The 14,596-nt window shown below is 41.9% G+C and overlaps 1 protein-coding gene across 1 annotated transcript in view; it reads left to right on the top strand.

Annotated features, from left to right (window-relative positions):
- The window catches only part of Rapgef5 (Rap guanine nucleotide exchange factor 5), a 234,306-nt gene that overhangs the window by 69,604 nt on the left and 150,106 nt on the right, over nt 1-14,596 (top strand). Inside the window, exon 7 of the mRNA XM_004626459.2 lies at nt 9,956-10,004. Within this exon, the coding sequence (XP_004626516.2) occupies nt 9,956-10,004 (49 nt within the window). The remainder of the gene's footprint in view (nt 1-9,955; nt 10,005-14,596) is intronic.

Genomic DNA, 14,596 nt, shown 5'->3' with positions numbered 1-14,596 from the left:
GCCTGTAATTCCAGCTTTTGGGAGGGTGTAAACAGGCGGATCACTGAGTCCGATCTAGTAGTGAGACTCTCAGCATCCTGTAGACAGTTCCCTAAAATACAAAAAGAAAAAAACAAAAAAACAAAACAAAACAAAAAACCAAAGGAGTAGATATATCTGTTCTTTTGATAAGATGTTCAAATTATAAACTTGCACTTTTTTATTGTTTTCAATCTTCTGTAACTTCTCCTGTTCTGTGTGTTCAAAGTTCTTTCTCGAACTTTGTATAACGTTCATATATTTTTCACAGTAAGAGAAGACTTCCAACAGGTATTTTTCATTTGTTTGTTGAAGTTGACATTGCCTGTATCTGTCAGTTGGCTTAGAATCCATAAAACATCTGGTTCTTCATCTGTAGGCTGACAGATGTCACTATTTCTCCTTTTGTGACATGAACACCCCCCTTTGTGGTGGCAGTGGGGTAATCAGGGAAGTAAATATTCAGAAACCAAATGTACGGAGCCATTCCTTGGCCTGGACACTTCTGATACTCACTTTCCCACATAAATTTCACCTCTTGAACCTCATCCACTGTGCTACTGCTCGATCTGCACTATGCCTTTTTACAACTCTTACTCATTGATCAGAATGTCAGCCCCCCCTTCAAATATCTGCAGTTGATGATCATGTTCTCTCTAAGACTTCTGTAAGGCAACTAAAGGCAGTTGTGTTTTTTATCATAAAAATTTGGACTCATACTGATGCCAGAGCCAAAGGGAGGGTGGTGAACATAGGGTCCGTCGAAAGGCCAACAAAGGAGATCCCAGTGAAAGAGGAGATTTCTCCAGAGGATGGCTTCTCTGGGACTTCAGTCAATTAGGGGAGGGAGGTGACACTGAGGAGAACATGGCAACTAAGAGGGGACCTGGAGAACAAGTAATAACCACACATGTTTGGGAGGCAGAGAGGCATTGCAGGTAGAATAATTTGAGGAGTAATCCACTCAGAAAATTGCCAGTATTATATTTTACTAAGGCTAATGCATGAATTATTATTTATTTGTTGGATTTAAAGACTAGTACTAGATATACTAAATACTGGACTTTGTGTCATGGAGAAATCTTTGAAGAGTTTTCTGGTAGAGATGTGATATTGTAAAATTTAGAATTTAGGATTGATAGGCTAGTAAAGAATGATGTGAGGGAACTGGGGAAATAGCTCAGTAGTCTAAGTACCTGCTTGACAAATGCAAGGACCTGGGTTTGATCCCCGGCACTGCATGCTGTGCCAGCCCCAGAACCCTGGGCACACTGTGCCGGCCATTAAAACCAGGCATGGTGGTATATACCTGTAGTCCCATCACTGAGATAGGAGGATCACTATGAGTGGAAGCTGCATAGCAAGACCCTGTACCAAATAAATAAATACATACATACATACATAAATAGATTTTTGAGAAAAAAGAATGATGTGGGATGAAGGGAGGTAAATTTGAGGTGGTGATTGAGTGGGAGAAGGTGGTTGTTTGAGCTAAATCAGAGATACCTTACTTCCCGTCCTGAAACCATGAGTGCATGGTGATGCCATTCACTGATCAGGTATATAAAGTATGGAGCAGAATTTTAAGGTGGAGGTGAAAGTGACTTTGCTTTTGAAAGTGTTGAGTTTGAACAAATAGATTTTCAGTTCCAGAAGGCAGCTGGCTACAGGGCTCAACTGCCCAGGAAATCTAGATATGCAGACATAGTGGAGAGAAAGGAAAAAGCAAGTTAGGAGTGCTGAGCAAGTCGGGGGTGCTGCACACCTGGATTCCCAGCACTCTGGAGGCTGATACAAGAGGACTTGAAGTTTAAAACCAGCCTGGACAACTTAACAACTTACCAAGCCACTGTATCAAAATAAAAAAACACTGGAGATGCAGCTCAGTGCAAAGATCCTGGGTTCAATCCCCAGTACTGAGGACTGAGGATAGCTCACCAAGGAACACCATATCATGAAAATAGATGGAAGAAAAGAGGAGCCTTGGGAAAAAAGAAATAGCAGCCAGAGAAGTAAAATAAAAGCCTGGAGCATATAATGTCATGAAATCTCACTGTTAAAAAGAAAGAAAGGGTCAATAGTATCGAATTGTGTAAGGAGAACAAGGTACAAAGATCTCTTTGTTCATCAAGTTTAGCTCCCAGGAAGTGAGTCTCTCCTTGTCTTCATAGATATTCCGTGTGCCTCTTGAGCCGCAGCAGAGTGCACACAAAACAAATAAGTTAACTGTTGGACTCCATTATTGTTTTGTAATCAGAATATCATTCCTCTAGTAATATTCCTAAAAGTATTGTTATCCTTTCTCAGTAATCCTATCACCATTGTGAAGTCGTTCTGTGCTTGTGGTTGATTATTATTGTCTTTTTTAATGTGAGCCTCTGTCAACTGAGGTAATATATGGATGAGACTTAAATAACAGACTCTTTGAAACCCCAGGGTAGGACTTAGCTCCAGTTCCTTTTGTTGGTTTAAGGCCACACCTGTGTATAAATTAGTCTCTGAAGAACAGCTAAGTCTAAGAATGACCTTTCTTAGTGATAATAAAGTTAGTAACCATGTCTGTCCACATTTAACAAAATAGTCTAGGTAAAAGATGGTTATATATCCCTAATTGCCTTGAAACAGATGAGTAAGCATCAGTGTATTTTATCATCCCAACATCTTTAACAAACACTTCTTTGATGTGACAACAAATATTGGGAAAACAGTGATTTAATAAACTATTAGGTGAAGGAAAGTGTAAGAGAAGTATCGCTTTGTTTTCTAATTATTTGTTGGCATTAAAAGGTAATCATAAGCTTACCCACCAGTCAGAATTGTGGCAGTGTTGTCTCTTTAGAATAAAATAATGAACTGGCTCAGTGGAAGGCAGAGGTCTGGAAAACAAAGAAAATTATTAGCCAACTGAGACCTACTTCTTTATAGGAGAAAGTCTGGTCGCTGTTGTTGCTCTGCTTGTGTCTCATATAAAAGTGCTGCATCCAGAGCAACTCTTGAAATTCTCAGGGTGAAGGACAGTAGAGGATGAAGAAATAAAGACAAGAGCCAGAATGTAGAAAGCTGAGGCCAGGTGGAGCCTCTTCTCCTGATGGGAGAAAAAGGACTGCTCAACAACTGCAGCTCACGCGTTCACTCACTCATTCATTTTTGTTGATACAGGGTCTCACTACACAGTTTGGACTTGTAGTGATCCTCCTGTCCCAGCCTTCCCAGAGCTGGGATTATAGGCATATGCCACCATGTCCGGTCCCAGGGTCAGCATGGCATGCGGTACCGAAGATCGAACTCCGACCTTGCACTTGCCAGGCAGGCACTTAGGCTGCCAGGCTATCTCCCCAGTCCTAGCACATTTACTTATATACTGGTCAAGTTGGAGTCCCGTGACACCCCTCTGCCTAGGAACCTGTTTGCTTAGGTTTTCTGGAGCCGCAGCAGCTTGTTCACAGGGCTTGCCTCGGCCCTCTCTGTTGTCAGGACTGGCCTTGCTCCAGCCCTGCGTGTGTGTGATCCATCTCTTCCTTCAGCCACTCCTCACATCAAAGGACACTTATTAGACATGTATTAATTTTCTTTCTAGAATTCTTAAAATCCAAGGTAGCTTAAGGTCTTATAGTGGTTTAAAATTTTAGTATGTTTGGATACAAAGCATGGAAGAGCAGCAGATTATTTTTCTTCTTACATTCAAGATACTGAGAAAATGAGCTCTGTGTTTGCAAAATATTTCTATCATGGTATCAAAATTTAAATGTGTCTAGATTTACTGAAAGCTCTTAAGAGATTCATAAATTATTTATTTTTACTTAAAATTAGTGTGTGAGGACAACAATGTGGTTAGCTCTGACCTTTGCAGGGCTTACCCTGTCCTCTCAGAATGACCTTCTCTGACTTTCTGTCTGGTTCCCTGCTTTATTTAAGGGCCTCCTGGACCAGGCAGCCTGCTCATGTCCTCTCAGTGAATCTGTCCCACTAGAGGCTGCTGGCATTTAGAGTGTTCATTTGACAGTTCCCGTTGCCTCCTGAGTCTTAGCTTTTGATGCAAAATGGCTTTGTGAGCATTTGGGTTTGCAAGCTGAAGACATCATTAAAGTGGCTGGGAAATAAAGAGGACAGAATGCTGGAATAATACTGGCAGTGATTCTTGCTGAATTTCAGGGTGTTTTGGTGATCAACACTATTAAGACAGAAAGCCAAAACATTTCAGCATGTTTCTGACTCTAGCTTCTGACTGGTGATCAGGAGAGGGAAAAGCTGGGGTTACATCTTATTAGTCCTTTCACAGAGGCAAGGAAGCCCATAGATGCATGTGGTTTGAATCATACAGATTTTTTCTATGTTGAGTAAACTATATTTAAATTAAAATTGAAGGCTTGTATGAAGCTTCCTTGTAATTTTCCACGTACTTGAGTCTGTCAACCTGCTGATACAGTAAGTAAATCTAATCATTTGATTGGATTATGGCATGATTTTATCTCTAAGACACAGCAAAGGCCGTGTTCCTTTACAAATGAATTAAATTAGAGGAGAACAAAATAAAAAGTAAAGATTGATCTTCAGACAAGGTGAGAGCATAAGATTGAAATGTGGAGCCTCAGAGAAACGAGCATGGCTTATCCCAACCTTGGCTGCTGCCTGGAGGCCGTGGGAGGCCAGGGAAGAGCAGACTCCTGCCCTTGCCCCAGAGGGCTTGCTGATTTCATCAGGGCTGGTGGATCAGTGTTTTTTCAAGTGCCCCCCCACCCCCACAAGTGATTCTAATGCGCAGGCAGGTATGAACTACTGAAGTAGGTGAAAATTGAAGCTGTTTAAAGAAAACTTCCCTTGATAGACAACCATAATTCTCTAAATAGCTATTGGACATGAAAAAAATAAAGGAGAGAAAATGTCAATATAAACTTACCCAAGGGTTTGTTTTTTGTTTTTGTTTTTGAGGCAGGCTCTCACTCTGTAATCAGGTTGATCTTGTACTCCCAGGCTGGGTTGACACACATGGTGATGCTCCTGCCTCAACCTCTAGAGTGCTGAGACTTCAGGCATATGTTGCCATGCCTCTCAGCAGAGGTTTATGATTCCGGTTCACAATTCTGAAATACAAAAGCTCTAAAAAACAAGGTTTTCATAACTTGCTTGGTAGAAAAATTAACCAAAATTGAGTGTATTTGGTGTCAGTACCAGAGGCTTTATCTAGTCTTCCTTTGTCCCATTTGGTGTGAGTAGTCATGTATTTCATCACAAAAATATTAATATGTAGTAATATTAATATTAATAAGTAGCTGCTCTAGATTTCAATGAGCATATGATGTAGAAAGGACAACTTTGTGAAATGTACAAAATGTTGAATACTGAAATGCCGTTAGCTCCATGGGGCTAAGAAAAGAGTTACAGTGGGCCGGGAAGATAGCTCAGCAGATTAAGTGTCTGCTTGGCAAGCACAGGGACTAGAATTTGATCCCTGGTCCTGGTCCCACATGATGCCCTGGCCCTGCCCCCACGGCTCACTGAGAGGTCAAATGAGTCTGGGCATGGTGACACATGCCTGTATTCCCAGCACTGAGGAGGTTGAAAACAGGTGGATCACTACGAGTCCAAGCTGTATAGTGAGACCCTGTACTAAATACATAAAGAAAAGAGTTATGGATCATAGTAGGAGAAGATTATGGAAGGAAAGGCCAAGGTAATAATTTAAATTTCTTCTGACTACAGAGGCAGTGATTCAGCTTCCACGTTACATAAAAATAGTATCCCATGTCAGAATGTGATCCGTGGCATTCATACGCACTTGGCCAGCCTCCTCTGAGAAGAGGGTCTTGTTGTAGGCACCGTGAGAGACGCTAAGTTTAACTGACAGTTGAAGTAGGTGTAGAAGAAAATGATCAGTGTCCTACAAGACTCCGGGGTAGCTCTCCAGCAGTCTGGGAGTGTTGAGCTCTGAGGTTCTTGCTCAGGGTTTCTTAAAGAGTAGAGTTCAGAGCTCAGCCAGTTCTGGACCAGGCAAATAGCTCAGTGGTACAAGTGCCTAGCTGGCTGGTGGAGGGTCCTGAGTTTGATCCCTGATACCGCAAAAAATAGGAAAAAAAAAGAACTCAGCCTGCTCCTGGTCCTCTGCAGGGAGGCTTGGCAGTGTCGGAGGGCAGCATTGCTTCTCTAATGCCAGCAGGTCCCTTAGAGCAGGCAGGAACTTCTAGCCTCTGTTTAGGCAGTAGCTGAAGTGTTTTTTTTTTTTTTTTTTTTTTTTAATATAAACCTCACAACTTCTGATAAGGGGACTTTGAGTCCTTCTAACATGTCTTAAAGATTTCTGATGGGAGTAGCTTGGGGCAAGGGATTGTCATCTCTTGGAAAGTTCCTTGTCCTCTTCACTTTGAGCCATTTCATTCCCTTAGGTCCTTTCTATATTCTCTTAGGTATTATCTGTGTCTCTACCTATGGGTCACTGGACAGGTGCTATGAGATATGTGAGGAAGAGGAGGGCCTTGACTCAGTGGTGCTTCCAGCTGGAAGGTCTCAGCCATATAACCAGAAGTGATTACGTGGCTGCTAGTGTGTTAAAGATCTGGGAAGATGCTATGTACATGTATAGGGGGTGTGCGCCCTGGTGGTGTTTTCCCATTTGTGCTTTGTGGGGAGAACAGTTCATCTTTGTTGCTGTTGTTGCTTGTACGCTGCTGGGAATCAACCCAGGGCTTCATCCATACTAGTGAGGGCTCTACACTAAGCACCAGCCCCAGGTCCTCTTGGGTTTTTTTGTTAAAAATCTTTTCCATCCTGGAGAAGAAATATGACAGTGATGTGTGTCATTCAGTGTTTTATTAGAGAAACAGCCTCTAACACAAGATATGCAAATGTATAGGAATTTATAAGACTGGTGTACAGTGGCCACCCACAGAGTCAGATGAGGAAGAAAAAGCATAGGGGTCTGCACCCTGGACACCCAAGGGTTTGGGCCAAGGTCTGGAACTCTCTGCAGTGTCCCTGAGAATCCGTATCAGGAGGCCGATGAGTCTGCGGTGGAAGACTGAGATGATATCTGTGGTGAAGGCAAGAACTGAGGTCCCTCCGAAGAAGCTGGAGCACCTCTGTTCTTGCTCATTTCCCCTTTGTCCAGGTGACAAACTGCCCTAGGGTGGGCCTTCTGCAACCTAGGGTGTAGAATTGCTGAGCTGTTCAGTTAATCTTCTCTTAGCTGAATTTCTCAATCAATCAACTGTCACAGCTATGACTACATTTCACCTGCCATAAAACATACACTCCCGCTGTGGAGGCTAGGAAGATGCAGTATGTCGTTAATTTTACGTGAAAAAAAAAAAAAGCTTAGGTTCTTTCAAAACTGAACATGGAATTGTTCTTCTCTCTCACTGCAGAGCTGTCCCTTTGGTAGTACCTTGAAAGACTGTTGTTTTCTTCCTCATCTCATTCCTCTTCTCTTTCCACACCAAACTGTTGAAAAGGTATAGTGGTAGATAGAGTTAAGAATGTACCTTCCTTTCTCTGAACTCTGTGTTTTGACCCTCTCTTCACTGAGATCCTGTGAAAGAAACACATTTCTAGAAGACTAGAACAGGAGGGGGAAGAAAGCTTTTGGTTCTCCATGAGCATGTAACCGAGACACCTCATGCCTCTCTGTTGTCAGTGGGGTCCTCCCTGGGAGGTCAGAGAATGAGAAGCCCATGGCAGGATCCCAGAGAGTCTTCAGAGTCTTCATCTCTGCATTCCAACCAATTAGGATACTGTGAAGGAGGAAAAACTCCAGAATAGATGGTGATGTCACAGTAAACCTACAAGCAGCTCAAAATGCAAGGATTGATATTTTAATTTTGTTGTTTTTTTATTTTTATTTATTTGTTTTTTGCATTTTAGGGAAGGATTTACAGGGTGTTCAGGATCTCACTACTAGATCAGACTTGTAGTGATCCACCTGTTTACAGCCTCTCAAGAGCTGGCATTACAGGTGTGCACCTCCTTGCCCAGTCTCAATTGCTGTCTCAGCATGCCCCAGGGGTGGGGCCAGCATGGAGGCCCGGGGGCTTTTTTTATTTGTGTACTTGCACATGTTCCTCAAGATTTTGCATAATCCTTCCTCGCTTTCAGGCCCCCTAGTCCCTTTTTCCCCTCTACTTCTTTAAAGATAAATCTTCTAGCCATGAGCATTTTTAGAGCCAGACTCAAGGTTGGCGAGAATGATTGCCTTCTCACTATTGTTTTGATTGTCCTGAGAGAGTCTTTGGGCATCAAAGAATCAACTAAATCAAAGGCGTATGCTCTTGATTGGCATTCGCACCAGCGTACAGGGAAAGCAAGGCGATGACAACAGCTTCGGGCAAGCTGCCTTCCTCGGGGTATGATGCCAGTGCTGGCCACTGGGAAAGCTCCTGAGTGGAGTCTCCAGGGGTCTAGCGCATTGCTGCTCTTGCCTTCCAGTAAATGAATATAAATTAAATTAATTTGAATAGCAAATCTGCAACTTAACCTTGAACTCTCATGTTCTCTCTTCGAAGTGTCATTACTGTAATATATTCAACTGATCCCAATCTCCAATGCTACCACCTCCAAACACCCAAATATATCCACAGGCGTGTGTGTATGCACACACACACACACACACACACACACACACACACACAAATGCTTCTCAGCAGAAACCCAAAAGGAAAGAGCTTGTGGGGCTGGGGCTTGGATCAGCAGTAGAATGCTTGCTTAGCAAGCTGGAAGTCCTAGGTTTGGTCCTCAGCACCAAAAATAAATAAATAAATAAATAAACCTCTCCTTAAAACAGTTCAACTAAAAAATACAGTAACAAAGAAAAGGAAAGAGCTTGGTCATTAAGGAATTTTTATTTGCTACCAAGTATAGATTTCCCAAAGATTACCTTAGTGTTACCTGTACAGGCGACTGTGTTTTAAATTTTTGTCTCTACTGTTCCTCTTTGAGAATGCTTTTAAGGAAAGATTTTAAGTATTCACAGTGAGGAGCACAAGAGGGCATGGAAGTGCTAAAAATTTTGGGAGATAAATAGGATCTAAGATACTTAGGATTTCAAAGGTCATCTTGCCTGTTCCTGCCTTAGTCACTCTCTTTTCACGGAGACCATGCGTCTGACACCCACGACTCACAGGAGGGGAGGTGGATTTAGCTTACAGTTTGCTTCGCCAGGAGCTGGCGCCAAGGCAGAACAGCATAGCAGAGCAGCAGAGCAGAAGAGCTGTTTGTATCTCTGCGGTCAGGAAACAGGAAGGGAGGAGCTGGGAAGCAAATGCACCTCCAGGTCACCCCCAGGGCTGCTTCTTCCAGCCAGAACCCACCTCCTCAGAGCACAAAGCTGCATCTCCCCAAAGCCCACACAGAGCACCGCAGCACTGGAGGCCCCAGGGGATGTTCTCATCTCAGCCCTAGCAGTTCACCTTTCCCCTGCCCCAGAAGCTGGTGCATTTGTTTTTAGGTGGCTTATTATCCCAAATGATTTTTGTAGACATGACAAATATTCATTGAGTTTAAACAGAGTCACTGAAACCAGAAGCCCCTATCTCAAGTTTCTAGAATTTCTATATGAGCTAGTACGGATAGTACTAGATAGTACAAATACTATCTAGTGTCTTCGTTAGGGTACCATGTATATTATAATAATTTAATTAGTATTTTCATGATTTCTGAATATTGCCTAGTTATGTTTGGAAGTACTCTTCCTGCACATATACCAGTGTTTTGCAATATACACATTCTGCCAGCTAACTTTTAAAAGCTAAGTCAATATGATTCTTCTGAATTTTTGGCCTGAAAATTCCTATGCAGAAGCTTTTGTATCACAAAACAAAGCAGAGATGCCAGTGAACTTATGTTTCATTGCAGCGGTCTCTAATTGGGTTGCATATTTAAAAACAAAGTACTGCTTTGGTGGCTACATTTTTCTTCTTCTAATTTGATTTTTCCTCTAATATTTTATTAGGTGCAGAGAGAGCTAGCAGCTGTTATTGCTTTGAAAGCAAGGAAGTCTGGTAAGTAGTCTCTTATGGGATGGGAGGAAGATTATAATTCTCCGGGGAGTATTTCCCGTACTGCCTGGAAGCATGCGGTTGAGTATCTCGGGATGCTTTGGTGTGGAATTAGACAAGTGTCACTGTTCTTAAAAGCCATTATCCTACCACCAACGTAACATAGGATGTTATAGGTTTTAAAGTAAAATTTCACTGCTTTGCTCTAATTTATTTAAGATTTCAAAGAAAAATTAAATATATATTATATATTTGTAGTTCACTGCAGCCTTGAAAATGATCTGTCAAGTCACACTGTGTTATATATCTAATGACAGAAAAACAAATATTATAGTGGTGGTATTTTTGTAAGGCTATACATATTTTTTCTTTACTTCAGTGTGTTTTTTGCTACAAGTAATTTGCTTAATGACATTTCAAAGCAAGCATTTTTCATCTGACTGATTACATGGATCAGACTCCTCATACCTGTAAGATATAATCTACAGAAGTAATAGGTAGAAACAAAAATAAGGCTTTCTAATATATTTTGAAGGAGAAAAAACATTCTCTGCTGAAATCCAATATGAAATGGCAACTCACTGAAGTAGAAAAATGTTTGTTTAGACAGAAGAAATGTCAGAAAAAGGCATCTTGTGCTGTTCCTCCCTGCTCAGAGAGTGGAGGACCACACTGAACAGAGTGAAAGTCAGAAAGGAAGTCCTTGGATAGTGTTAAATTGGAATAAGGCTTTTTAGGCAGGATGACTAGATCCACTGAGATAGCTCAGCGGAATAAGCACCTGCTTAAGTAAGCTTAGGCAAGTTCAGGCACCATGGTTCGATCCCTGGTATCACAAGCCATGCCAGCCCTGCCCCCAGGGCAGGCTGAGCGGGCCACAGAGTCCAGGTGTGGTGGTGCACACATGTAATCCCAGGGCTGGGGAAACTGAAAACAGGAGGATCACTCTGAGTCTGAACTTCATGAAGAGACCCTGTAAATAACCAAATACATGAAAGAAAGAAAAAGAAAGAAAGACAGACAGACAGAGCTCAAGTCAAAGTAGTGACAAAACTTAAAGAAATATGGAATAGCAATGTCTTAACACAAGCCATACATTCTGTGTATTTATTTATCCATTCAGGAACTGCAAGATTTTGTGTACATCTGCATTACTTTTGAATCAAATACATGTAGTTATTGAATTCGCGTTACTTTCCTTGTTGGTTTGACTGACTTGGAGGACCCTGAGACTGGATGTTATAAAGGAGGAGAGGCAGAGGCCGACTGAAGGGACGGTGATCTGGTGTCGACCAGAGAGGGCAGTGTGACTAGGGCTCCTCAGCACACCGTGGCAGATTGCGGGTATTTGTAGGGGTGGAAGCCAGCATGGAAAAAGAACATTGATGCAAAAATTGTAAGAGGGAGGGCTTAGACTTGAAGCTGTTAGAGCCAAGCTTGTTTCTCATAATGGTAAAACGACAAAGCTTAAAGTCTGCATTAGTGGGATGGCAGTGCCTAGGAGGCTGGAGGAAGTAGCGGTGGGTTTATGCAGCGTGGGACTGGAAGGCCTCTGACAGGGGCTGAGCCTTGGGGCAGAGGCATTGCCCCCATGTGTGTAGGACAGCACAGCGGCGAGAGTGGTCAGGGCAGGCGAATGTGGCAGAAAGAGGTCACCTGTCAGTGTTTGCTGAGAGCTGAGCTTTGAGGATGCCGTGGATGTGAGAATGTGCAAGCAAGACCCGTGCATGTCACAGCTGTGGAGAGCGTGGGGTGCAGGCGGCTTTATTAGTCTTGTTGTCACAGAGGAGGCTAGCACGCCTGCTTTCCTGCGTAATTGGTCAGTGGAGCTTGGGATATGAATCCAGCTGGGGCAGCTTCCCCAGGACAGAGGAATGGGATCTCCCATGCACACACCCGTGATGGGGGCATACTCGAGAGCAGCTGTTCGGTTCCAGTGTCCCTACTACAGTGGTCCAGTACCTGCATCTCAAGAGGTTCGTCACAGGACGTAGTTGGGGATGCATGCGAAGATTAAGGTAGAAAGATCGTTCTTTTTTAAAAACCTTGTAAACAATGTTTATTTGTTAAACAGATAACAGCGTTTTGGTCCAAAGAAAGATCATTCTTGCTGGCAGGCTGTGGTGGCGCACACCTGTGATCCCCGCACACAGGAGGGGGAGCCAGGAGGAGCACCATTAGTTTGAGATGAGCCTGAGCTACACAATATAACCCTGACTCAAAAAAACAAAAACCAAAAACAAAAAACTCTTGCAGTGTGTTTTTAATCAACAACAAAATAGAAAATTTTCCTTTCATAGATCAGTGACCAATGTGATGGAATATTAAGCAGCTTTTAAAATTTTTAATAATATAGTCAGATACTCCATAAAATTGTATACAATAGCATATGTCCCTTTTAATAATAAAATATCTTGAATTATTTTGTTAGTGCATGCTCAGTGAAAAAGAATTTGTAATACATTAATGTGTGCATAGTATTTCCAAATAATTCTCCTATTACTGAGAGGCTATTACTGTATATTTATATTAATATGTGGATTTTAAGATAATTTTAGATTTATACACACTTGTAATAAGAAATACAAAATGATGCCAAGTTCCCACCCCTTTGAGACAGCGTCTCACTTGCTGTGTAGTTCATGCTGACTTTGAACTCACTCTGTAGTCCAGGCTGGCCTTAACTCTTGGCAGTCCTCCCGCCTCAGCCTCTCCTGTGCTGGGATTACAGGCATGCGCCACCACACTCCCCTCAAATACCCTTTTTCTAAGCTTGCCAGTGATAACATTTCGCAAAGATACAGTTTAGTACCACAGCCAGGGTATTAAAACCAACACACATTTCCATCTTCACAGGATCCTTATAGCTGCCCTGTCTGCCCACACTTCTTCATTCTGCAGCCCCTGACAATCACTAAGGTGTTCATTTCTATAATTTTGTCATATTTAAAATATATAGATGTCATACTGAAAATATATAAATATATATGAATATATGCGTATGACTTGGTTCCCCTTGCTTGCATGACTTTCTAGAGGTGTGTTGTAGTTGTTGCGAATATCAGTAACTTTCTTTTCTTGTTGCTGAATCGTATTCCCCAGTGCATTAGTATTTTTATGCATTTACTCACCCGGAGAACATCAGGATTGTTTCCAGGGTTTGGCTAAGACAAGCGAAGCTGCTACAAATATTCATGTATATAGCACAGGGTTTTATGTCAACCCAAGTCTTTCTTTCTCTGAGATACATATCTAAGTGTATAATTCCTGGGTTGTACCAACTTTTTTTTTCTTTTTTTAAAGAAAGGAAAGGTTTATTTAGCTCACAGTTACTGGAGGTTTCAGTCCATACTCAGCTGGCTGCAAGGCAGAGCGGCACATGGCAGTGGGCAACCTTTCATGGCGGCGGCAAAGAGCAAGAGCCGTACCAACTCTTTTTAAGGCACTCCCATACTTTTCCAGGACAGCTGAACCACTTCCGTTCTCACTGAGAGTGCACAGGTGGCCCAGGTGCTCTGTGTCCTTGTCAGAATTGGGTATTACCGCTATTTAAAATATTTTTATTTTAACCGTTCTGATAAGTGTCTAGTGAGATCTCTTTGCAGATTTAATTTGCATGTTCCTGACAGCTAATGATGTTGAACACCTTTTCCTGTACTTGTTTGTCACTGATATCATCCTTAGTGGAGTGTTTCTTTGTGTCTTTCCCCAGTTTCTAATTAGATTGCTTGGTTGTTCACTATGGAGTTTTGAGAGTTTTTAAGCATGTCCTAGATCTCAGGCCTTTGTCAATATGTGTTTTGCGTAATTTCTAGTCGTTAACTCATGTTTCATTCTTTCAACAGTGTTACAGAAAGCAAAAAGTTTTTTTTTTTTAAGTAAAGTCCCCTTATTACATTTTTAATGGAATGCCTTTGGATTAAGTCTAAGAAGAATACTTCAGCTAGCACAAAGTGCCAGAAGTTTTCTCTTGTGTCTTTTTCTCTTGAAAGCTTTATAATTTTATGTTTAAATATGTGGTCTCACCAGGTGTGCATGCCTGTAATCCCAGCACCCGGGAGGTGGAGGCAGGAGAATCGCCAGTAGCTCTGGGCCAGAGTGGGCTACACAGTTCAAGGATGGCCTGAACTACATAGCCAGGCCCTGTCTCAAAAACAGAAAGCATTAAAAAAGGATGTGGTCCATTTTCGATTAGTTCTAATACAAAGTGTGAGACTTAGGTACAGGGTGTTTTGTTTTATTTTGGCCTGTGAAATTACTCTAACAACAGTTGTCATGAAAATCATCTTTCCACATAGTAAATTACTTCTGTATCTTTGTCAGAATCTTGTGAGTATATTGTTAGGTATTTGCTTATTTTGGAGATTCTACTTTTTTTTTTTTTTTACCAATATAGTATTGGTTCCTGTAACTATAATCCTTTTTATGGGATTAGTCATTATATCATTGACATTGATTCCCATCATTTTATTAGCTGTATACACTGTGAAATTTATTTATCAATCATTTATTTGGCATAGGGTCTCACTATGCAGTCCAGACTTGTAGTGATCCTTCTGTCTCAGCCTCCCCAGCACTAGGATTACAGGCATGTG

Source organism: Octodon degus, unplaced genomic scaffold, assembly GCF_000260255.1.
Source record: "Octodon degus isolate 3935 unplaced genomic scaffold, OctDeg1.0 scaffold00015, whole genome shotgun sequence".
NCBI lineage: Eukaryota > Metazoa > Chordata > Mammalia > Rodentia > Octodontidae > Octodon > Octodon degus.
Note: the sequence above shows the minus strand (reverse complement) of the source record. Positions and strands in the feature narration are given on the sequence as shown.